Raw genomic sequence first — 25,573 nt, forward strand, 5'->3', positions numbered from 1 at the left:
GGACCTGGCCCTCACTGTCATTCACATCTGGGCCAAGTGGGCATGAAATGGCACCCAATCTGCATTGCAGCATTTTATGTGGTTTTCATGGGGTGTAAACGACAGCACGAGGTACAGGGCAGGAGGATCAGGCCCCTGTTAACTCGGGTTTCGTGGGGATGACGCCTCTCTCCCTGAGACTCCACCCAGGCATTGCTCTGGACGGGGACATGGGAGCCAGCAGGGCCTAGGCGGGTGTGTCGGGGAGGGCCCTCTGCTCCGGATTTCACCCCCGCTGCCCGTGGTCTGACGGAGCCCTCGTCTACGGAACTCCCAGCTTCCCTGCAAAGGCATCTCTGCTCCTGAGGGCGAGAGGTTGGGGAGGGGCCTATGGGTGGCTGGGAGCATTCACGTGCTGACATTGCCAGAATATGCAATGGGCTCTGAAGTCTGACTTGCTGCTGAACCTAGAACTGGGCGGGGAATGGCAGGAACAGAGAATCCTAGTGGAATGAAATACATTATGGATACTGACTCCCTGGGAAGGTGCTGCACAGACCCATAATTTCAGCACAATTGAAATGGCATAAAAATCTAGTGTCCAGAGAAATGAAACCTCGTGAGGGAGACAGGGCCAACCTGGAAGGGATGCGGGAGGTGATGGGAAGGCAGCAGGACTCAGACAAGAAACAGCCTTCCCAATGGAAATGCCTCCAGGCTGATTGTTGGGGAGCAAGTTCCGCCCCCTGGGGGCTGCCAGGGACCCCATCAAGGCACCGTGATGCCCAAGCCAGGCTGTGCTCTAGGAAGCATTCTGGACGCAGCCAGGGCCTGAGGACAAAGCTCACCACAGCCGGTGTTAGTGAGTGACGTCAGTGCTTAATGGGTCTAAAGAATCTGGGGGTCTATCATAATCTGGGAGCAGCAGCTTTGGTAAGAAAGTGCTTAGAGTGCGCCCATTGGCCTGGCTGGCTTATAAAATATATTGGGCTGGGTCTGCAACCCCTGGCAAACCCCTCAGTATTGCTCGATGGCTCAGCCAATGAGTGCGTCCTGCTCGTTGAGGTCAAGACATGGGCTGACACATCCCACGATGTGAGAGGGCCAAGGGGCTTGAGGCTAGCCGCCAGCCAGACCTGTTTGGAGCTGGAGCCCCTTTAAGAACGGGAGTTGGGCTTGAGAGGGGAGGATCAGATCCAGCTGGGAAGGGGGGCAGGTGATCTCGATAGAGGCTGAAAGAGCCCAGCTCAAGGGAGGGGCTGCAGGAGGTGGTTGGAGAAGCTTATGTTGAATTGCTGGGTCTGAAGAAAGGGCCTGAGCAGACCTGGGGCTAGTCCTTCCTGGGCTGGGGAAAGCCTCCAGCAGCCCTACACAGGGGAGTGTGCTTTCATGTGCAAATTAGGGGCAGCCCCAGGCTGCTGGTGAATGGCCAATGGGACCGCTAGGATGGGCTAAGGTCAGGACCCCAGGCATCACTGGCTGTGTAGGAGCACTGCGCTCTGCAGGTCTTTCCGGTGGGCAGGCAGAAGGAGCCCTACCTACACTGGCCAGGAAGCGTGGGGCAGCAGGGAGCTAAGGTGCCTGTGTGCTGGACAGGGCTCTGGCTGCTGAGTGAAGGTGAGTTACAGATTGGTGCTGGCCACAGCCCTTGTGCCCGGGCTTGGTAACAGGCAGATTCTTAGTGGGGCTGTACTTGGCAGTGCTGTCTTAGCTTCTGCCCTGGTTAATTTCAGAAGCTGATTTGACCTTGATCCTGTGAGGGGCTTAGCTCCCACTGTGGGTGCTGAGTGCTCTGAGTCTGCAGGATTGGGCCCTTCCTCTTTAAGCAGGGATTTTCCCTTTTTTAATTAATTTGACTTAAGTTGCACTGCTGATGCAGCTTGGTACTTGGTCCTTGGTCGCTGCCCTTCCGTGCTTCGTTCTGTGCTCGTGTCTGAGTGAGCATGACCCAGTATCGCTCTTAGACTAAGGAGCCCATACAGCAGCGGTTCTCCACCAGGGGCACGTCGAGGTCTCCCAGGGGGTACATCAGCTCACCTAGATATTTGCCTAGTTTTACAACAGGCTACATAAACAGCCCTAGTGGAGTCAGTATGAACTAAAATGTCCTCCAGACGACGACTTGTTTACACTGCTCTGTATAGACACTGAAATGTAAGTGCAATATTTATATTCCCGTTGATGTATTTTATAATTGGTAAAAATGAGTAAGCCATTTTCAGCCATTGTTCAGTACTGGTGTGGCTGGGACACTTGTATTTTTATGTCTGATTTTGTAAGTATTTAAGTGAGGGGAAACGTGGGGGTACACAAGACCAGTCAGACTCCTGAAAGCGGTACAGTAGTCTGGAAAGGTTGAGAGCTACTGCCAAAGGGACTTAGCTGCAAAAGAAACAAGTGTATTTTATAAGCTGAGGCTGTGCAGTGCTGGGGGAAAGGAGCTTGTCGTGGTACAGTGATCCATGGCAGGCTCTGCCCTGCGGGCCCCTTGGTGGTAGAGAGGCGGTGCTGGGTGTGCAGGGCTCCCTTTGGGGAGCAGCAAGAGAGGGCAGGGGCTAGGGGAAAGATTCAAAAGCTGTCCAAAGGAACAGTGATCGGGGATAGAACACATGGAGGAGGGTGTAAAATTTGGTAACCCGGGATTTGTAATAAATATCACCGCTGCCCTGCACCCTTCATGCACCCTTCACATGTAGTTCTTGAAGCACTTTGCACATGCTAATGCATGGCCTTACCTTCCCCCTGGGAGGCAGGGTAGTGTAATTCCCCCCCCCATTTCATAGCTGGGGAAACTGAGGAGCAGAGAGAGTGAGGGGGAGATCTTCCAAAGGCAGTGAGTAGCTCAACTCCTGCGGAGAGTCAATGGGAACTGGGTGCCTGACTGCCTTGGAAAACCAGCCCATGAGGAACGGACTGAGGTCTCTCGGTGAATCGGCTGTGGAGTCAGGAGCGAAATCATGTGGAGACACACACATTATATAGACTTTATGCCCACTAAAAATGCCTGCTGAAGGGATTTTGCTTACACTTAAAAACATAAAATAAAATTCCACTGCGGACGGGGGCCACACATGAAAGGTGCTGCCCGAAGAGTGAATGTTTCAGAAATGTGAGTGTGCGTGTGGAAAGGGGAGGGTCTCACCGAAAATGTCTGGATATATGGCAGGTTCCAGGCAATTGCTCTAATCAGACCAGTCAGCACCTAAAGCTGTACTGTATTACAAGGGCTGATCCTGCGTCGTGCCCTGTGGCTGTCGGGGAGAGTGCACAAGGCTACAGCTGTATTGTGTTTCCAGAGGGCTCCTAGGCACTATGGCAATGCAAATAATAATATTAGAGGGGTAGGACAGGCATGCCAGATGCAGGGGTGTGCATGCGTTTGGAGGGTGTTGCAGGGAGGGGAGCTCTTTATTCCAGAACCTGGCTCCCACTGGCCCATTAGCCATTCTAAAGAGCTGCTCCCTGCTCTGTATGGGGTGGCTGGAGCTGCACAGCGAGGCTGCCAGCAGGGAGTTGGATTGATGTAGGGCAGCCACTGGCTTGGGGAAACTTTCACTGTCTATATATGTGCCTCTATCCCAGGCCCAGCTTTGCCCAGCACCAGATCTGCTCTACAGTATTATTGGGATAGCCCCTCCATTGTCAGGACCCACGATGCATGTACGTGCACTGTCATGTGCCACATGGGATGCCCGTTTGCAGCTCCCAGTGGACAAGTGACCACATCTTATAACTGGTACCCATGGGCTGTCCCTGTAGTAGGCCAAGGGCTGAATGGACTGCCGAGACTGGACCATGCTCCTGTCCCTGGGGTGGCCCCTCTGACTCGTAACTGGGGCAAGCTACCAGGGGGCAACTTACCTTGCAGCTGCCCACAGCTTTCTGGAGCCAGCCAGAGGACTCCAGCCTTCAGGGCTTCCTGTGTAGCATCTCCCACCAGCCCCCTGGAAATGGACCGTGCTGAGCTGCTGGCCCAAGGGACACCCAACTCCCAGAGAAGTCGGCAGGAATCCAGCACCCACCCAGGGGCAAGCATTGGGCCTAAAGAACAATCCATGTGACTTGGGACACCCCTGTGAGCATTCCCAGGTTTCCCCCTGTGCCCACCAGCCACCTGGATGCTGATACCTGTGAGCATCATTGCCCTGAGGAGGGGTGGAGCTACACAAGGCCACCCAGGGCCAAGGAAACCCTGCTTCTGACCAGATTATTTAATCTGAGAGGGGCTGGCTTGTTGCGAACTCCAGCTCTTTTCACTTCGCTAATTTGCTCACAGCATAGCCAGTGCAGGTCACTGGCTCAAGTCTCATACTGCATGTGAGTGTGAGCTACTCAGGAGCTGAAACCAAAACAAGCCCTGGAAGGTTTGCACTAGTCAGGAATTACATCCCAAATCCAAGCAGATAATAAACATGCTTAATGTGCTGTCATGCACATACTGTTTGCTGTGTGCTTCCTGGGAGATATTCTCTAGAAACTCAGACTCTACACACCCACCCACACTCACACAGCTGTCAACGCATGCATGCTATGCACACGTGTGTGCGTGCTCCACTCACACATGCACACAGATTACACATTCAACTCCTCCCCATGCACTCCGTTAGCACCTGACTCTGCATGACTGCAGTCAAGAGGAGCTTTACTGTTGATTTCAGCGGGTGCAGAAGCCAGCTTGTGTAGTGTGTGTGTGTGTACACACACAAAGATACAATCCCCAACGTATCTACATGCTTATACACACCTATGTGCACCCATACACCCCCCCCAATCCTATTTTTTAATTGTCATGTGGGGTGAAACTCAAGTTCCCTGAACAACTGCACCCCACTTTCATTTATAGAGGGCTGGAAACAATGACGAAAAAGCTGGCCAAGCGCCAGGCTGGTCACTCTCATAAGTCTGTGTTTTCAGTAGAGCAATTCTGCCATTTCTGAATCTTCCTGATGACTGGTGTACAGCTGTGGTGACATTCTCAAAACAAATACTTGTCATTTTAAAATAGACCTGTGTTTCTCCAGGGGGGATTGTATCCCCATGCCCTGCCCCCCACCCCCTTCTCATGCACATCTACATTCCATAAGAATCCAAGATAAAGTTGCTAAGGCATCAGAAAACCATTGTAACCCCTGGATATTGCTGCTGTTCACAAGCAATGCAAGTTCCTTACTTGCGGGCTGGGTCAACCTAAGCACAATGATGTCAGCTAAGGACAGAGGCTGGCTCGGAGCTTTGCATTTCAGTGCTGCAGGGTTACCACTACGATCCTGTAGCGTTGAAGGATCCATTTGGGGCCAAGTCTTGCAGCCCTGGGCTCTGACATCCTGGGAGTCTGCCTAAAAGAGAGGCTGAATTCGCCTCTTTGTGCTGCACTTCCTTTGGTGATCTGAATATTAGTAAAACCTGTTCTTCAACAACCACCATCATCCAGATGCCCAAAATAGCCAGCCATGAAACACAGGAATCAACAGAACCGAAGGCCTATTCTGTGGCTATATAGGGAGAGTATTTACCAAAAGACATCTCATTTGTACATCACACAACATAATTGCCACACACAGTCCTACAGCCTGGAGTGTTTCATTTGCAAACACCTATGGAGAGCATTTTATAAACTGCTCTCCAATTAATAGACCAGGCCCTGCTTTTTGTGTCTGAAATGAGTATCGGTAATGCCTCGTGCAGCCACACAGATAATGGCTCTGTACTCTGGCCACAAAATTCCCTTGAGTGAAGTTTGTATTTCTCACTCTCTGGCAGTTGGAGTCGTCGCTTTCTAAAATCACTATTTTCCCTGCTCAAAGTCTGTTTAGATTCTCTCTTGACCAGTGTGTGGTCTCTCTCGAGCACAGCCACACAGCGGTACACATACCAAACCCCACATGCCTCAACTTCTGTGAAGTCGGGGCTTGGTCTCAGCTTCGCAAACCAATCCAATAACCCACAGCCAGGGAATGTGGATAGCGTGCCTTACCTTTTGTGGGGGGCTCCCTAGAGTCATCTCCACATAGTAGCCCTGTCCAGATTTTCCTCTCAAGTTATCTATCATGTTCACAAAACTGTTTCTTTGTCTGGAATCCTCCCGCTCCAACTCAGCGGAGCGCTGCATCCTGGGGGCCTGTTGCAGGGTCCCCATTCCATTCCTCAGAGGCACCCGGATCCCCAGATGTGGCTGGCTGGCCTGCACCATGCCAGACCCCAGCCACAGCAGCAACCAAGGCAACACCTGGGCCATTTTGGTGAAAGCCCTGCCCAGCCCTTCCTTTGAATTTGCTGTTCCTGAGGTGATGGTGCTGTTGCAGTCGTTTTCTTCAAGGAAATCCCTCCCTTTGCAAAGCCGAATGCATAAGGACCAGGTAAAAGTTTCACTCAGATCACCAAACGCTCCTTCATAGCAAGCCAGCAGCCACCAGTAGCATCTTCGGGGCAGAGAGCATTCCAGCGTGAAAATATATCTTGATTGGTAAATCTAAAGTAATAACCATCAAGCACCTCGGAGAGGAGAGAGGAGATTCAGTGCAAATAAGAACCTGGAAGCAGCAGTCATGCTGGGCTGATTTGTTTTCCTCCTCCTCCTTTTGGTTAGCTGAAGCATGGGAAAACCAGGCAATCCGGTCACTTTCCAGGCTCCAGAGACGGCATTTGTCAGTCCACCATAATCTCTTCACTCTGCAATCAAGATTTGGAGGCGGAAAGACTTGTGGCAGCCGCTGTCAAAGCCAAAGGTTCCCCCCCAAAGATCTCTGGGAAGTGTAGTTTCCCCTTTTGCTTCCTGTTCAAGTAACAGCTATATCAGCTGTGTCTGGTTTCGGTGCCCTTTGGTGAAGAGAACAGCGTCTCCACTCTCTGGACTGGATGGTCACAATTCTGGCTTTGTAGTCTATGAATCCCAAGAGAGAGGGAAAAACATTTCAAGAACTCTTTTCCCATATAAATTTCAGCCAGTGGGGGCAGCTGAAGAAGAAAGCTGCATAAGAAAATGAAGTTTCTGTTTGCTTGTTTAAAGTATAAAGTTTATTTGCAACATGAATATGTGTGCAGCCTTCAAGAGGGTTATGAGTACGTGTGCTGAGGGATATAGGAAGGCTGCTGGTCATAAGAAGCAAGGTTGATTTCAGGATATGTAGTTTTTAGAGAGCCATCTCTCTTATAGCAATATTACCAAACCCAACCATTCAAAAAAAGCACAAGACATGACCCAAAAAATCATGAGATTGAGATTAAAAAAAATAATTGAGGGTTCTTTTTATTTACTTTCTGGTTTCTGAGCCTTTGGGGAATCATTTTTTCCAGCTTTTCTCTGCAACTACAAGACCCAGCAATGTACACTTTTTTTTTTTTTTTTTTTTAAAAAGAAGTGAAAACTGAGATTCTTGTAGAACTCCAACAGCAGGGACTTTAAGAAAAACACCAAATATTGTAAGACTCACAAGAGTGGGTTATGCTACTATAGAGCACCCTACTTCCCTCCCCATGCATTTTTGTTTAAATTAGTCTTGAATAAAAATCTGCTTCCCAAACAGTTCATTTTCCTTCATTGTTTGCACACTACTTTTATTTGTGTGTGTGTGTGTGTGTGTGTGTGTATAAAGTTTAAAATTAATTGAACATTTTTATGACCATAAAACAAAAAATGAATTGAACCAGTTTGTCTGGAGATAATTTATATTCCCTGAAAACCCATACAAAAAAAGTGAAATTGAGCAGAAACCATGGCGAGTAAATGACCGGGCTATAGGGCAAGCAAAGTGAAATGCACAGAGTCTAAACATATGTGTCCTAATCCAGAACACATTTAGGGCTTGTCTACTCTGGAAAGTTATGTTAGTATAAGTACAATTATGCCTGTATAATTATACCAGTATAACTGCCTGTGTGGACACTTTTTTCCATATTGGATATTTTCAGTTCACTTTAAACCCCTTCCCAAGCAACATAACCTAATTTTAAAAAGTCCTCCTAAACTATAAGAAGTGTCCACAAGTGTGTGTGTCTGTGTGTTTATAGTGTTATAACTATAGCAGTTTAAATTCACAATGTAATTTATACAGGTAAAATTATCTATGTAGACAAGCCCTTACTCAAGGACTTGCACTAGTAGCCTTATTGATTTCAATCTGGCTACTCAGATACATAAATAACTCATGTAGGAGTGTGTCCCCCCCCCTTTTTTAACTTTAAAGCAAAGTTACAAAAAAAGTTAACATATTGTACATTACTTATTCAGGATCAGGTTAATATTCAAAGAACCTGGCTAAAGATTCTGGCTTGCTGGCTGGGGAGCCCTCCTCTGCTGAGTATGTTAGAAGGGGTGACCAAATTTCTAAATAAGGCCCTTAATTTTAACGGGGCTCAGTGTAAATACCAGGAGTTATTCAAATAGTTCCCTTTGCAGGATCAGGCCCCAAAATTCATTCAATTTTAATAATCTCAGGTAGAGATTCTTCAACACTCTCTTAGTGTGGATTACATCCTAACAGAGAGAAGGCCTCCGAGACATCTCCACTCCAGCGAGAAGGCCTCAGAGTTACACAGGATCTTGCAATTACATCAATTGCATACATGGAAAAGTAACATTAGGAAATGTATGTGTATTTTTAATGGTCTCTCTATCTGATTTAGCTGGAGACAGTGAGGAGGAGAGGTAGCAGAATGTGGCCGCCACAGTTTGGTGCCTACTGATCTAAAATTGTACTAACAAAGGATTTTTAATATATTGTTTTATAGTATATTTAAGTATTATTGTTTTATAGTGCCCCTTTAATGGGCATTTCAGTAGCTCGCACCATAAGAAAGTAAAAGGATATAGTTGGCAATTAAAAATCAGCTACTGTCTGCGCACTGTTCAGGCCAACTTGCTGAAATTGATGGTAGTGTGGAGGGATGGGCAGTCATGACACTGGTTTAAAAATAATGAGATTTTAAATCGAATTATTGTTGTTAATTTTTCTTTCCCTTCAGATTTTCAAATCCATAGAGGGTCGTGTTTTCAAGCTTTTCTCTGCACCAGAGAGGGCTGGAAACTTGCTTTGTTTAAAAAAGTGACCCCTGGAATTCTCATGAAGTAACAGTTCTGGGGGGGTTGTGTCCCCTTGGGCTTGGGGGGTCTGGCCCCTGTGTGTGTGTCATTACACTAGGTTTTGGGGGGCATGCCCCCGGGAGGCATCAAGACACGCAGTATTGGGGGGTGATCCTTGGGGTCATGACACCTGGTGTTGGGGGGCATGTCGCTTGGGGGCTCGAGGGCCCCGCAGCGTCATTGGCCCTGGTTTTGGGGAGGGGGTCGCTAGGCCCAAGGAGGGTCATTGCGGACTACAACTCCCACAAAACCCTGGGCTAGCGGCAGGACCCACGTGACTCGGCCCGACGTCTGCACCAATCCACTGCCGCCGGGCCCCCCCCGGCGCCCAATCAGGCGGAGGCTGGGGCGGGCCCTGCCGTTGCTAGGCTTAGACCAAGCCTGGAAGTAGTTGCTGGCCCGTGCAGGGCAACCCCCAGGCGTCCATGGAAGCGGAGGGTGGGGAGCCCAGGCCGGGGGCCGCCTCCCCCCTCTGGTGCTGCCCGTAGGGAGCGGGGGGTGGCCCCGGCTGGGGAGGTGCTGGGGCCCCGTGGAAGGTAAGGCCGCCCTGTCATGGGCGTCTGCTGTAGGGGGCGTGGGTGTGCAAGGGGGGGCTAAGTGTGCAAGGGAGAGTGGAGGTGGGGGTGAGTGTGGGCGTTGCGTGTGCAAGTGGAGGGGGAAGGCTGGTGCAGGACTCGGTGTGCACTGGTGTGAGTGGGTGTGCACAAGCTGTGCCATGGGGGTGGGAGTTGGGAGAGTTCTTGCTGAGAGCACGTGGGCGTGCCAGGGGAGTGTGCGTGTGGAAAGGATGCGAGGGAGCAGGGCTGTGCGCTGGGGGCGTGAAGTCTGTCCCTCATTCTGCTTTTGGCAAGGAGAGCATGAAAATCTGTTTCTTGGCCAGCACTCTGCCTTGTTGTTTTTTAATTTTCTCATAGGTGGGTGATTAAGCAAGGCATGGTTGTAGCCACTAATACCAAGTTGGGAACAGCATACTCACTTGATTAGTGTGGTAGCTCACGGCTTCACAATATACATGTGTGTGGTGATATTTACAGTACACACAAGCACTTTGGTACATATACAAATTGGGATTCAATTAACTGGAATAAATCAGCACAGACTCGATCTTCTGCTGCTAAAGACTGTGTGTGAGCGAGATGACTATAAACACTAGTAAAGAAATAAGAATGGAAGCATCTTAACCTTAAATTGTCCATATTCAGATGTTTTAGGTCGCATATGTTCAGGAGAGAATGTGGAGTAGATTTGTGATGTTGCTTTGATCCTGTGGTCCTGAAAATACTGCAGTCTGGGACCTAGTAGGATTAATTGCTGCTCATTTTACATAAGAGTTAAAAATACAGAGCCGTCTGAGGTCATTGGAAAGGGAAAAGGCAAGGAGAGCTCAATGATGGCAGCAGTGTGGTGCTAGCACTTAGAGCTGTCATTGTTAGCGTGTTGACAACATTGCCTGGTACACTGCCTGCCCTTGATAGCGATGACTGACCGGTACAAAGGCCCACAGGAAGTTGAAGACCCACTGAACATCACCGAGAAAAAATGGACGGGAGTTTTCCGGGGCACTAATGGTTCTTTTGTCTGGCCTTTATGTGGGGTAACCTATGAAGTAATCATCACAAATAAGTGACTGTTCATGTTTAATATTGGGGATAGTTTTCTAATAACTTTATAATTGGGACACGTTATCAATATCATGGAAAATCCAAAGGGACATAGTCTCCTTGCAGATCAAGTGCCACCTGGATCCATTTCTAGCTAGATCGTTATGGTGGTCTGGCTGGATATTCAGTTTATATCTGTCTTCGGCAATCTTACGACACAACTGAAGCTTTTGGTAACCGTGGTAATTGCTGTCTGTGTAGCAGCATTCCTTGGTGCACATGCTTCATAATACATTAGTCTTCCATTCTAGTAGTGCGTCTGTACCAAGAAAACCACTGAAACTGAACCAATGCTGATGGAGGCAGTTGCTGCGTTCAATTTCTAATATCCTCATTTCTGATGTTGTCTTGCCACTTAATATAAAGCAGCTGATAGAGACAATGAGAATTAAAAACCTCAGTTTGGTGTTCTTCAGCTTTCTTGAGCACCCACATCTCACTGCCATACAACAGTGCAGGTATAACCAGGGTTCTGTGGATCTGTAGCTTTGTGGCAGGCTTGATGCCACGAGGTCCTCACAGAGGCTGCTGAAGGGCCTGCAACATGGCTGCTCTACAAATGTCCACATCTTTTGAGAACTCTCCAGCACTGGCCTTGCTGCTCCCCAAGGATTTGACAGTTGCCACCTGCTTGATGTCCCATGTAGACAGATTAATGCTAAACGGATTGTAATTTGGAGCTGGAGGCTGCTTGATGGTGATGGCCAGGCATTAACCAGACCAATGTGCACTGCTTCTTGCCCAACTAGATCAGTCATCAGCGATTCACCAGTCTGAGCCAACAAGGCAGTGTGATTGGCATGTTTGAAATCTTGAAACAGAAGGGTGTTCAGCTCACTGTCACTGACAGCTGGCTCCTCAAGCTTATCCATAAACTAATTGGTGCTGATATTGAATAACGGTAGCGACAGAACACAGCCTAGCCGAACTCCTGTGTTCACAGCTTTCTGTTTCTTTATAGCGCTCTTCTGTCATTGACATTATCTTCCCAGGGATTCCAAGTCATCTCTTCAGAGCCTGCAAACTTGCTCAATGCGCTGAATCGAAGGCCTGATGGAGGTCCATAAAAAGTGCTGCACGCAGCTTATTAAATTCATCCATCTTCTCAAAAAGCAGTCTGAAGGTAAATATCTGGTTGACAGTGGAACGACCAGGTCTGAAGCCACGCTGAGTATCCCGGTCTTTGCCATGAAGTGCATTGTTGATTCAAGACATTAATATGGAAATGAAGACTCTCCCTGGGACTGGCAAAAGTGTAATACCTCTGAGTTGCTACCTATGGCCTTATCACCCTTTGGAACAGAGTAAAAATAATGCCGTCTTCCAATTGTTGGCAGTTATGTTAGTGCTCCAGAGGGTCTGGAAGAGTCTGTGCAGCCTTGGTACAACAATACTCTCGCCTGTCTTCAACAACATAGGGGTGATGTTACAAACTCCTGGTGCCTTCCCAGACTTCATCTTACAGACTGGAATCCCGATCTCTTTTTGGCTGGTAGACGGTCGCTCTCCCGGAACTTCTTGGCCCTCTTCAGGCAGTAGATAATTGAGGAACATCATGACGTGGTCTTGCAGACTCTGGCTGATGCTGCTTTCCTGGTTCTTTACTGTACAGGCTGGTACCACCCTCCACTGCAGACACTGCACAGTTGCATAGAGACTGCAGAGATTCTGCCTGGTGGCAGCCTGTCCAAAACTGGCTGCCTGAATTGACCACTAGGATTCCTGATTTTCCTTACACAGTGACTGGATGCTGTTCCAAAGTTTAACCCATCCAGCCTCTGCTTTTGCTCATGATAGATGTACCTTTTTTCTTTAATTCCAGCTGCAGTGAGCATCTCCTCATCAATCAGTGCTTGATGTTTGAAGGGCTTTGGCCACAGCCCTGAGCTAACAGTCGTCCCTGCTGACTTGAAACAACTCCATTCCTTCCGTCTGTAATGTTTCAACAACCTTGAGCAGCCCAGAACAAAAAGTCATCCGATACCTCAATTCTAAGAACACCTTTTGGTTGAATTGGACTAATTTCAGCCTCATTAACTGGCTGTGGTAGAAGTGGGAGGTGCACTCTTGTCAGCAGAAGCTGATGGTCATGTCAAGTTTAGCCTATTGTGAACTTGTACATCCATGACCATAGACTACCAATGATTTTTAACAAGGACATGATCAATAACAATTATAGAGAAGCCATGTGGCCTATACCAGGGCTGCTTGTGATTCTTTGTGTGTCGGAGGAGCGAGTCAGCAATCGCTACATCATTGGCAGCTTCAGATTTCAGCAGTCGCTGCCCTGTCGATGCACCTGAGCCCTGGTCTGTCGAACCTGCTTCGCTTCGCGATCATGGCCCCCGTGACCCTCAGAGTGCCTCCGTGCCTGCTGGCAAACTCCAGTCCGGCCTGGCAAAGGCTCTACGCCTAGCACGCACTTGTCGTGGCATTTATCTGCGAGGAGTGTCACACAGGGTATCTAATGAAAACGCGCAGTGCCCTGGCCATTAACAGCAGTGTGCGTGTGTGTGTGTGAACGCTATAGGAGGAATTATGGATACTCACCGATATTATGCTTTAAGTCTGTACTCAAACAAAGAGAAAAAGCAGGTTTTCTTCCAGACAGGAGAGGATGTAGTTATCTTCCTGTCTCTAATGTTAATTAATCAGAATTAGCTAAAAACAGTGGGGACTATATTCACATATTGAGGCAACAAAAAAAGCAAATTAACGGAAGGGTAACATCGACGGCTTGGCACCTACACCTCAAAGAGCAACCAGTAGGACAAGGAATGTTGTCTGGGGTTACGCTTCACAGGATGCATTTCAAAGATGTCCTGGCGTATAAGAAGAGGGGGAAAAAAGACCCGAGGTTTATCGACATACTGAGGAAACCCTTTGTAGGCCTTAGGGGAATCATGAAAGTCTGGATCCTGGTATGTCTGAATTCCAGCAAGCACTACAGGAGAAGTTTTAGGTGAGAGACTGTTTTAGAAAAGATTAACTTCCTAGAGTTAAGTTCTAGACTTGCAGAAACATTTCTCTCTCTTTTTTTTTTTTAACCAGATTTTTCTATTATCTTTGCTTCATATTATCGCTTGAATTTCTGTTCTTTAGTAATAAACGTATTCTTGGTTTTACTATATGTTCTCCTCAGTGTTGTTGTAATACTAAAGTGTGGATCCTCAGTTCACCTAGCGGGCTGGTGTGCACACTGTCTCTTTGGGGACAGAGGATCTGGTAATTTCTGTGGGCGTCCAGTAACGGCTGGATGTGGAAGAGGCACGTTCTTCCAGGGAGTTTCTGGCACTAGGGTTCATCAAGTGTTACCTGCAAGGCAAATTAAAAGCTGGCAGAGCTTTGGCAGAGATTGTTTGGCTGGCTAACACGCTGGGCTGACAGGGAGCTGTCAACCAGTTTAGTTCCAGCAAGTCTCTCTCTTGATGAGAGAGAGGGTAACGAGGTCACCCATAGTTCTGGGCTCCCCAGGAAAGCGTCAAAGCCCCACATGCATATCTGCTAATTAATATATAATGAGTGAAATTCATTTATATCTAGCTCTGGACATTGGTTGTGTTTTCACTACTAGGTGCAGTCAGTGTGTCCCCTTACGAATGGACATGGCAGGACCTGCTATACGCATTGGGGATCAGCTCATCCTAGAAGAAGATTATGATGAAACGTACATACCCAGTGAGCAAGGTAACTGGCATCTGCCTTCCTCAGAGCAGAAAGAGAGGGCTCAGGAGCTGCTCTTCAATATTGCAGGAGGATGAGCGATGGTCAGTATGTTGGAGAGTTGAAAAGATAGCTCTTGTGTTAGTGGCACTCCATCCTGCTGTAGTTAGTGCATCCAATAACAGCCAGTCTCACAAAGAAATTCTGATCTGCTAGCAAATTCAAGCAGACGGGGTTGCAAGGCAGATTTAGAGGCTGACATTAGTCCAGTCAGTGCACTCACTGAAAAGAGGTGCTGCGTTGGCTCTTGGTTCCATTCCCTTGCAGCCTTTGGGACTGTCACAGAGGAAACCAGCCACCTGGGGCTGAGCAAGAGAGCCAATCTCTTTTAGGAAAACGAGGGGCAAATGTTTGTCAAGAGGAGATGGTGTCATCTAGTGGCTAGAGTGGGACACTAGGATTCAGGGTTCTTGGGACCTGGTTGTCCTCTTATTTACACTGGTTTTCACTGGACTAACTCCTTTTGACTTCCATGCAGTTAATTCTGACATACGGCGGTGAGATGATAGAATAAGGCTCCTGGTTTTCATTCTCATGGATATACATCATATACAGGCAGTTTGTGCCTGCCTCTATCTCCTACCTCTGCAGTGTTCAGCCTTGCCTTGCCCATTGTAAGATGCTCCCCGGCACATGGGATGTTTTCTGTAGCTCTGTGCAGCCTAATTCTAGTGTCTTCAATGAGGGGGTTTCCCAGCACCCCTGGGTTGTACCTAGCACAGGTTTGCACAGTAACGCACAGCCTTGCTTGTCTGCCACACTGTCTTCTACTGTCTTTTGTTTCCTCTGCTTTTGTTCTACTACAGAAATTCAGGAGTTTGCCAAGGAGATAGGGATTGACCCTGAGAATGAGCCGGAGCTGATGTGGCTGGCCAGAGAAGGCATTGTGGCTCCTTTACCTCCAGGGTGGAAACCATGGTGAGAACTCTAAATCAGCAGCTATTTCAGCAGATTGTCAACCTCTCCTTGCTAATCCCTCTCCGGGAGCTTGTCAAATAAGTAGGGGAAAGTAGCCTAATGGTTGGAGCAGGGGACTGGGTGTCAGGACTCCTGGGTTTTATTCCCAGCACTTCAACAGAACCAGTTTGTGATCCTGGGTAAGTCACTTCCCCTCCATGCCTGTACACGCACCTGTAAAATGGGGATAATACAATACCGTACTTCACTGGGGTGCGGTGATGCTTAAAAAATGGTAGAAATGCTGCCTTTGCCCTAGGGAGAGGGAAGAAGTAGTTTGGGAAATGTGTGTGATGGAGGCAGGAATGTGCTGTGGGGCAGCTGCTCCCCCATCCTGTGTATTTGGGCTTTTCTGGGGCAGCATGCTCCGCTTCTGCTATGCACCAAAGGGAGCCTATGGCCAGCATTTGTAAAGCCCTATGAGCTCCTGAGACAAAAGGTTCTGTGGCCACACAAAGCAGCCGTGCTGCTAGCTGTGTGTACTGATTCCCATGCACAGAGCTGATGCCCTGACTCTCTCCTGTCTTCGTGTTCTGTTTCCCCACATCAGTCAAGATATCACTGGCGACATCTATTACTTTAACTTTTCTAATGGCCAGTCCACGTGGGACCACCCTTGTGATGAACATTACAGAGACCTTGTGATCCAGGAGCGGGAGAAGCTTTCGGCTCATGGCAGCATTAAAAAGAAGGACAAGAAGAAGAAAAAAGACAAGAAGGAGAAGAAAGACAAGAAGGAGAGAGAGCCAATGAAACATGCTGTGGTGAGTATACCTGAGGTGCTTGTTGGGGAGGGCCAGAAGAGCCAGCATGAGTATAAGTGACCAGCCACGAGTTGGTGATGGCTGCTTCTTATTGTGGTATTAGAGGTTAGGCAGAATGAATGACTTGCCTGGCTGGCTTCAGGCATGAAGTGGTTGTGGGAGCTGTGCAGAGGAGCAGACAGAGGCAGACGTGGCATCGCTTTTCAATTATTGTTCTTTAACTTAATTTTTAACAACTGGGCCAAATCCCTTAGTAACCCGAGGCCAGAGGAGAAATTGGCCTGTTCAGGGGAGCAGCTACTGCCACTTTCACCCTCAAGGTCACTGAACTCTCACTTTCCCCTCAGGTTTCAGAGTAACAGCCGTGTTAGTCTGTATTCGCAAAAAGAAACGGAGTACTTGTGCCACGTTAGAGACAAATAAATTGGTTAGTCTCTAAAGTGCCACAAGTACTCCTTTTCACTTTCCCCTCAGCAACTCAGCACTTGGTTTTCTGTGATGCTCCCAACAACTTTATGGCCTGAGGGGCTGTGAGGTGGAAGGAAGACAGGGCTCACTGGATGCTCCCTCCCTCCAGTCTTGCTCTTAGAAAAGGGAGCTGGGACTGTGGAGTTGCTGTGGTGCCAGAGGGGCCCCATGTTGGCATGAGCAGTTCAAAGCCCCCTTCCTAAATCAAGTCAAGGATACTGCAGGACCCAAAGGTGTCTCTTCTTCGTTTTGTTTGTGCTGAGGGCTGGCCAAGGTTTTCTAGCATATTGTTCTTCCCAGTTGACTGGGCCAAGGTATCAAGCTGCTCAGGTGACTTGGAGTTAGAGTGGGTCTGTGGCACACCCAGAATGTCTCTAGGATCCTCCTGTTTCCTAATGCTTTGCATACCCCCGTTTGATCACAGGCCCTTGCAGAACATGGGCTCAGAGCTCTGAACTCACGCCATTCCTCTTACTTCCTTCCTTTCAGGGATGGAGTAATTGCTGTGCTGAGATGGTGGTGGTGGTGGGGGGTTGTTGTAGAATTTTTGGAGCAGTATTTCTCATTGGAAGGAACAACCAATGTTGTTTATGCAGTAACTGTGCACCTGTTGCTATGGTATCTAGGCACCAGGCACAGCCTTAAAAGCAACAGATTCATCTGTTTTGCTGTTGGTTGGCAACAAGAGTAGTCCTCCCAATGGCAAACGATTCCTCCCTTTTCAGATAGAGAGACCTTTCCCAGTTCAGTCAGTAACTGGGTAAATGTCAGGCTGATAAGATGTACCTTGAAGACCAGACCTTGAAGGCCAACAAACTCTTGGGGTTAGAAGTCTTTTTCAGGCAGGGACCTTCCATGGAAAAGGCCCAAGCCTTCAATTTGAGGGACTTCTGATAGCACTTCTTATTTCAAATGCTGCAAGTATATCCTGTTCCATTTCGTGCTGTAGATGAGCGTATGTATCTCATGTTGTCTATTTTAGTTATCTGCTAATATTTATTTACTTAGGAAATGCAGCCAGAGCCAGGGATTCTTCCTTCAACATCCTTTTATCGAATGTCCTCTCCCATCCTGTCCTCTGAGTGTGCAAGTCCTGATCTAGATCAGGATAGCCAGATTAGGAATGAGGGCTTTCTTAAGAAAGGTAAAGGAAAGACTTCTGGGAGACCACCAGAGACAAGTGACTCAAACAGACAGTTTGCAGGGACTTCCCCAAATAAATTGCAGCCACTTCTCACAGCAAAGTCCAGCAGAACTCACCAGATCTTAGCTGATGTGGAGAAAATTTTAGGAAGGACGGCATCTTTTAGCAAATCGGATGTAGACAACCAGCAGGGCCAAGACAAGACCCCAAAAATTGGAGACAAGTCTTGTCTTGGTTTTTCTGACTCGGAGTTTGGAGGTTTGGATGTTGTTAGGACAAAGCCCATTTCCTACGTGTCAAAGAAATCGTGTTCACAAGACTTTGAAAATGGGAGAAGTGTCCTTGATTCCCCCAATGTCCTGGAGGACAAAGGTATGCTCTTTGTTGAGGAAAAGCTGTCTGACAACTGGAAGGAGGAGGAAATGACAGGAGAGCATGTCTGTCAGCCTGATGACCGCTTATCAGTCAGAGAAAGATCAACAGGGCCTGGTGGTGATAAGGAAAGAGACCCAGGTTTATCACAAGCCAATGAAAATGAAGCTTTCTTGACCCCCAGTGCCCCTGACCATATTTTTTACAGCAGGAAACATGAAATGATTCTCTTTGATGCCAGTCCCCCAGAAGACCTGAGTTTGATCGCGGAATTTGATGCTCACTATCCCCAACGGGAGCTGAGGGCACACAGCAAAGCAGTCGAGAGCAGAAAGAAGAGAAAACTTCAGGATCAGGCATTGAGTCAAGCCACCAAACTTTGCAAGAGCAATGAGGCTGTCGGCAAGTGTGAGAGAGAGCGCTCAAAGCAGGCAGAGTTTGTTGAATCTGAAGGAGCAGGCCTACAAGTAGTCCAGAAAAAAGACCTATTAGACTGCCACCTGGCAGTCCCTGAAGTGACTGCAGAAACATTACCCTACACCATAGGGGTAGAAGTTTGTGCTCAAGCAGGAGCTGAAATTTCTGCGTCGGAGCCTGTTTCTCTTTGTGCTGGACAGCACGAAGAGAAGGAGAACGCAAACGGTTTGGGGCCTGAACCTGATAGCAGTGTTACAAGCAGTTCAGCTGATCATTTTGTATCACAGATTTTGGGAGAGGTTGATAACTTCTCCTGGGATCTCCAGAGCTCTCATGAGTCTGACAGACAGACAGACCTGCTTGCTGCTGCTAAAGGTCCTCTACCCACTCATCCTTTCTCAGGAATTCTCCAAAATCAGCCACAAAGCTCAGCCAATGAAAAGTTGCAGAGTGACTGTAACTCTGAGAATGAGCAGTTCTATCAGCATGTGCAGGAAAAGGATCAAGTGCCTAGTCAGGAACATAGTTGTGTCAGTTTTAACATGAAACTGAATAGGTCACGTGATGCCCCTGAGACGAACAATGAGGGCAGACAAGAAGAAACAGTAGAAGAACAGCAAAGGACAGAGCCGGTTCCTAGAGGGCTAGAGGCAGATTTGTTCACAGAGGGTTTACAGGTTACTCCTGGTTGGCTTTATCAGACCACCGAGTGCCAGGAAAGCAGCAGGCTCTGTCGGCAGGTAGAAGGAGAGTTGACCCAGAGCGGGAAAGCGACTGAGGATTGCAGCAAACGGGAGCTTTGTGAAGGAGCAGGCAATAATGAGGTAGGCAGCTTAGACTTAAAAATCTCTCTGTAACTGGTTTGCTGTTCCATTATAAATGAATCCAAGGAATTGAGTGGGCATTTTCTCTCTGCTGAGCGAAGTTTCAGGAGAAAGGGAAATTACCTTCCTGGTGGTAGTCACATGAGCTGATGTGGCAGGTATTTGGGGGGGTTTATTAAAGCTTTGGGGTGCAAGATGAAAAATACCTTGCAGCTGACCTTCCTGGCATGGTAAGCACTACATAACTTACATCCTGGGTGAATTCTACCATAATATAATATAATATTTCTGTCTTGTGAACTATCAAATAGATCACATAGAGCAGTACATGGGTTGGGATTATTACATTTAATTACGAAGTAATTTCTAGGAACATCTCCCTTTTTTGTTTTTCACTTGCTTTGAGGCTCCACCTTAGATCAGGGCCCATTGTGCTAGCCACTGTCCAAATACATAGAGCCACTCCCTGTCCTGAAGAGTGAACTGTCTAAATAGATAAGGTAGACCAATGGTGGGAGAAAGAAAGTGTCTTCATTTTACAGACAGGAAACTGAGGCACGAAGTGATTAAGTGATTTGGCAGGGGTTATGTAGGGAGTATGAACAAGCCAGGAATTCAGTCCGAGTGCCTTAACCACAGGGCCACCCTTTCTGGTGAACTCAGAAAAACAAAACTTGCATGAACTTGTTTTCTCAAGGAAGTTGGGCATTAGCACAGTGACACCCTGCCCCCCCGGTGCAGGCCTTTTTACAGGCAGGTGCTGCACAAACTACTTTGAGCAAACCTCAGTTTTGGCCTGACCACCGCTGCTATTGTCTTATGTTACATCTTGGCAAACTCAAACCAGGTAAATTCATGGGAGAGCAGCAAAGGTGGGCTTGGAATGGTGCCATCTCTGAAAGCAGTCTTCTCCCTCTTTCCCCTCCGCCTCCGCTCTTGGGAAACCAAACGACTCCAAAGCACCCATTAAAAGTGATGCTTCCCTGCAAAGCTGACAGAACCCGGGGACATGGGGGTATGCAGCAGATGGCAAGCAATGCTCTCTGACTGTTTTGCTTTGAATATTATGGGACAAACTCTCCGCCCTTCATAGCTTGATAAAACAATTCAATCCAAAGTATGCTTGTTTCTTTTCAGAGCTCCCACCTCTCCCATTATTAGGACATTTATCCTGGGCTACAATTGCCTCGTTAATTAAAAACAAAAATCCAGGTAGTATTTAATGTTGGATGACAAGCGCTCAAGCTGTTTTGCTCTGGCCTGCAGCTGCGTGTGCTTGAAGCTCACTCTTCCTCCCCAAGAGGCAGAGCAGTTGAGTGTCCCCCACTGCTATAAGATATACTAGTTTTGGGCCATGGTGCTTTCCTCCACCGCATACAGTGGGAGGTGCCTCGTCGGTGTGAAGAGTGTCCTGGGCTGGCTTGTTCTTTGTTTCATAAGTAATTGCCTCGGTTTAATAACGACTTGCCAAATCTTGTGTTCTGAAGAAATAAAATAAAAGGTCAGTGTGTGTATGTAATGTTAATGAATTGCTTTGGTCCCGCATTGCTGGTATCCTGCTGTGACTCCACTGAATTGCTAGCTTCGATTTCCAGTTACCAGCATGTGATAGCACCCCCTTAGCTGATAATAACTATGACTATAAATATCAGATAAACTGTAGATTATCCTGGAAGTTTTAATTAGCTGGATGGAAGTGAGTTTTCCTTGCTGAAGGACAACTAACACCCCCAGCTTCACACACACAGTTAATAGCCATCGGTAGAAAATTACTAGTTAAGCCCAGAATGTGTAATTTACACTATAACCATTGATTTGGCAACGACTTGGTGGAGGAGAGATCAGTGTGCGTTTATCTTCCTTCCCGTTCCCCCGGTGTGCTAGTGAATTAACTGTGTTTTCAGTCTGTAATTTTGTATAAACACAGTGTACGGGAGACTGCTCTACCGATGCACAGGGGCACTGTCGGCGCACACGTGCTCTGTTGAAGAAATGCTACAGAGCTGTGCTGGCAAACCATAGGCGTATTTGAAGCATGCATTAGTTTCCAGTTTACCTCGGGCTGGGTATTGCAAGGTATGACTTACTAGATAAAAAATTCCACTGTGTAAAATAGAGCTTTGAGATGCTCTGTGATGGTAATTCAGGTCCTTGGTTGGGGGCCTGTTTGTGTCACTGCTATACGAGAGGGATTATTTCCGAGCTAGCCTATAGTTTCTCAGCCCACCTTTACAAGTGCAATTTAAACTTTGGCTCTTCTGATCAGGTCAATTGAGTTCGGCATTTTCTCCAGCTTGTCCTGTTTGATTTCAGCCCTTTATGGGACTTGCGTTTGTTTAGAGATTATAGATTCCAAGGCCAGAGGGGACCACTGTGATCATCTGGTCTAACCACCTCCATAGCACAAGCCACAGGACTTCCCTAAATTAATTCCTATTAGACCTAGCACAGACCTTTTAGAAAATCATCTAATTTTGCTTTGAAAATTCTCAATGACAGAGAATCCACCGCAGCATTTGGTAAGCTGTTCCAGTGGTAAATAACCTCACTGTTAAAACTATGTATCTGATTTCCAGTCTGAATTTGTCGAGCTTCAACTTCCAGCCCTTGGATCTTGTTCTACCTTTACTGCTAGTCTGAAGATTGCATTATCAAATATTTGTTCCTCATGTAGGTACTTACAGACTGTAATCACCCCTTAACCTTCCTTTTATTAAGCTTAATAGATTGAGCTCCTTGAGTTTCTCACTCTAAAATGTTTTCCTGTCCTTTAACAGTTTTCATGGCTCTTCTCTGACTCCTCTAACAGGGATGGAGGGAGGAATTATTCTCAAGGTTTTTGCTGGGCTGTAGATGGGAGTAGCCTCAGCAGAAATTATTAAGAGACCCTTGGTGAAGTTCTGCAGCAGAATTGCCTGCCACTGAACAGTTGTACTTCTCAGCCAAAGTCATTGCTGCAGTCCCAGCTGCTTATTGCAGCTTCTGGACGGCAGGAGACTTCTTGCCATCCCAGTGAGACTGTCATGCCTTATTCTGCTTAGAGTAACAACAAGAAAATGATGAGAGAACCCCCCCAGCCTCTCATGGGTAATTGGAGGGGGAAGCTGCACAGTTAGTCCAGGTCCTACACAATCAGTTTGTTGGGCTGCTGAGCTGTTATTACTTCATATGGGCATCCCTGCTCCCCCTCTTCCTGGCCAGCAGCTCGAAACTCAACAGTGAGGGCAAGGCTGGCATGGGAGGACCCAACTCAGGGAAGGGTTGTTTCAAGTAACAGCAAGAGTGTATTAATCCTTTTGGTTCGTTCTTATTTGAAAAGTCACAGATTGATATCTGGACAGTAATTCACCATAAACGTCACTTCTTTTTCTTTGCTGAGGAAACCGAATTTGTCAGCCGTGGTTTCTACTTCAGTTATTCAGTGCTGTGCAAAGCAGCAGAGGGGTACAAGATGGGAAATGCTGTCTGGCCTGATTTTATTAGAATAATGCAGAGATTCTGACCACCCTCCTAGGCATTCATATAATGTTGTTTGTGAATGTGCATCTATAAAGTTTGTGTATGCCAACATGGTTATATTGTATTTTATCTACTCCCTGATGTTTTGGTGGTGTTTTTCTGAACTTTGTGAATCAGACAAACTCCTGGCTGTTGTGAACGAAATAACTTTGTGTTCATATGGGTCCTGGGCTATATGCACAAGTGAATCCACCTGTTATTTCTCACACACCTGAGTGTTGGGTCTCATTAGCAGCTTTTGAGCAGAGGTAGTTTAAATGGTAGCAGGCAGTGTTTAGATAGGAGTGACTCTTTATTTTTGTAGTTGCAGACTGGAAATGATGCTTGCTCTCTTTCTCTTGATCCATCTCAATTGTGGTCAGATACTTACCTTGTCCTTGCATGCCCTAGTCTCCAGGTTCCCTGCTAGCACCTGTCCAAGCTCCCCTGGGGAGTCTTGCTCCTTTACGTGGTGTCGTGGATGGTCCAGCCAGTGCCCTCCGTGGCTCACTAAGCACCGGTGTGGAGAACTCCGGGGTACCCAGTCTGCTGCTCAGAGAAGGAACTCTGGTAACTCTCTCCCTCTTCACTGCAAGTTCAGTTTGGGATGTGTTTATTGCAATGCGCCAGGTTTTCAGGAACCTTCACAGACACACTAGAATGGTGTTTCAAAGGCAGTATCCCTGTCCCTCGTACATGGTTTTTATCCTGTCTTTGAAGCCATGCTTAAAAATGTGAAATGTGTTTCCTCCGTCTGCATTTTCTCCCCCTGCCGCAATGTCTGTACAGAACCTAGTCCAGAGTGGCCCTGATCCTGGGCCTGATGCTCTCCAGCCCACTGCAGTCAGAATGACGCTGCCGGAGCATAAGAGTTGCTCCTCTCTTTCCCCGCCTTCTAGCTATGGAAGCTCTTATGTTGGTGCCCATCATTCTAGTATTTGAGCCCCCATGTGTTAATTCTGCCAGGGAAGATGGAACACTCATTTGCTGTGATAATAGGATATCACAGATGCCATCACACTAGTGGCTGAGCAGCTGTTCCCATCTGATGTTGAAATGAGCTGTTGGGCCTGAAGTCCAGTCATGAGGGGAAACGTTCACTTTGTAAAATGGCCGCTGGCCCCTCATTGGTCACCTCACAGAGAGGGGAAAGACTAAATGGGCTGCAGAGACTGAATTTCCTTTTGTTTTCCAGAGGAGGTCCCTCCAGCAGAAAGCTGAGACACTGGGCTTGTTTACAAGCCCAGTTACTGAGTGGTGGATCAGGGTGTGAATCTACAGTGCGCCAGCTTGCTGTGCAGGACCATCCCCTGTGGATACTGCTGCAGCACACGGAAATCGTGGGGCACGACTTTCAGTGCACGGTAGCAATGTCCATCAGGGATGTTACTGAGTGGCAAGCTGGTAGGCTGTAGATGCACATGCTGGCTTGTCTTTCAATAACTTGCCACGTAGAGAAGCTCACACTAGTGGGGGTGGGAGTGAGAAACTTTTGTTGCCATCGGTTTCTGTACTTGTTTGGTGGGTATAGAGATCTTGCATCCTCAGAGCTATCAATCTTACACCTTCTACCAGCAACAAATCCAGCTTAAAAAAGAAAAGCGGGAGGGGGAAGTCTGTTGCAAATCCAACTTGATGAATTTGTATTTTCTTGAGTGGGGAGATTTTGCATGTGTTTTTCTTTACAGTGAAAGCACCTTTGCTATAATGGAAAGTTTTGTGTAAAGCAGACGTCACCATCTCAGTAGTCAAGATATGTTTGCAATGATTCTCTGCAAAATAACTGTTTCAGAAGTCAAGTTAGCCTGCATAGTCCTTGATATTCCGACTGTTATGCTGCTGTGTGCTACTTAGCTGGTGAGAGAGTCCCTCTGCTAGGGATGGAATTGGGCTGCCATGCTTTGATATGCCTGAGTGGATGCCTGCATCCTTTCCTGTTTGGCTTGCTCTGGTCTAACTACTCTCTCCCCCCCCCCTTTTTTTTTTTGGTGTGTGTGTGACTTTGCAGCCTCCACAGACCCTTAAATCCACCGGCTGCACTAAGAGCTTGCTGGGATCCATGCATGAAGAAAAAGCCTCCTTAAATCTCCTAGCTCTAGATGAAGGGGAAAATGAAGAGGAAGAGAGTGAGAATCAGGTAGCAAGAGTGCTGAGAAACCTGTTAGATTCCTATGAGTGCCGTGTGTTGTTTTTGTGGGCTGTGTGTAGATCCCATAAGAGAATAGACACTGATAGTCCTTGCCTCATGGGGGTTTTCAGCCCAGAATGTCCTGTGGTTCCAATGCTTCTGGGTTTAACTTAGGCTAAGTTTCTTGTCTTTTCCCCAGGGTAGCTAACCCTATTCTCGCTCTGGTTTGAACTGTTAGGTTTTTAAGAGGGTGAGTGCTACTGTCTGTAGGGGGTCTTGGCCATGGATGTGTCAGCTAGGGAGGTTTCCCTTCCAAGTGCATAGCTGTGCTCTCTTCTACTCCTAGATGTATAGAGGGTTTCAGTGTTTATTATGGACACGTTCACAATCTCTGTGGGCCTGATCCTGCCCCTTTGACCTCATTGGCAGCTTTGCCATTAAATTCATTGGGTACAAGATCCCAGGCATAGTGGACTAGACTGAAATCTGTATGAGCACACTCATTTGTGAACTCATTGTGCTATTGGGAAATGGCAGTTCAGGATAGCAATATGGAAGA

The 25,573-nt window shown here is 47.4% G+C and overlaps 2 protein-coding genes across 10 annotated transcripts in view; one reads left to right on the forward strand and one right to left on the reverse strand.

The window, feature by feature from the left end:
* BACE1 (beta-secretase 1) overlaps positions 1–6,637 on the reverse strand; it is a 30,068-nt gene extending 23,431 nt beyond the window's left edge. The window contains exon 1 of the mRNA XM_077839954.1: positions 5,954–6,637. Within this exon, the coding sequence (XP_077696080.1) occupies positions 5,954–6,214 (261 nt within the window). The 5' untranslated portion in view covers positions 6,215–6,637. The remainder of the gene's footprint in view (positions 1–5,953) is intronic.
* A 2,830-nt stretch (positions 6,638–9,467) lies between these two features.
* CEP164 (centrosomal protein 164) overlaps positions 9,468–25,573 on the forward strand; it is a 70,055-nt gene continuing 53,949 nt past the window's right edge. For 6 of the 9 annotated variants that reach the window (XM_077839958.1, XM_077839964.1, XM_077839959.1 and 3 more), the window contains exons 1-6: positions 9,468–9,594; positions 14,294–14,406; positions 15,249–15,360; positions 15,950–16,163; positions 23,298–23,456; positions 24,895–25,023. In XM_077839958.1, coding sequence (XP_077696084.1) covers positions 14,319–14,406; positions 15,249–15,360; positions 15,950–16,163; positions 23,298–23,456; positions 24,895–25,023 — 702 coding nt within the window. In that variant the 5' untranslated portion in view covers positions 9,468–9,594; positions 14,294–14,318. Of the gene's footprint in view, positions 9,595–14,293; positions 14,407–15,248; positions 15,361–15,949; positions 16,164–17,639; positions 19,389–23,297; positions 23,457–24,894; positions 25,024–25,573 lie in introns of all 9 variants that reach the window. The other 3 variants (XR_013348608.1, XM_077839957.1, XM_077839965.1) reach the window with 2 other exon arrangements.

The sequence above is a fragment of the Eretmochelys imbricata genome, chromosome 22, assembly GCF_965152235.1.
Source record: "Eretmochelys imbricata isolate rEreImb1 chromosome 22, rEreImb1.hap1, whole genome shotgun sequence".
NCBI lineage: Eukaryota > Metazoa > Chordata > Testudines > Cheloniidae > Eretmochelys > Eretmochelys imbricata.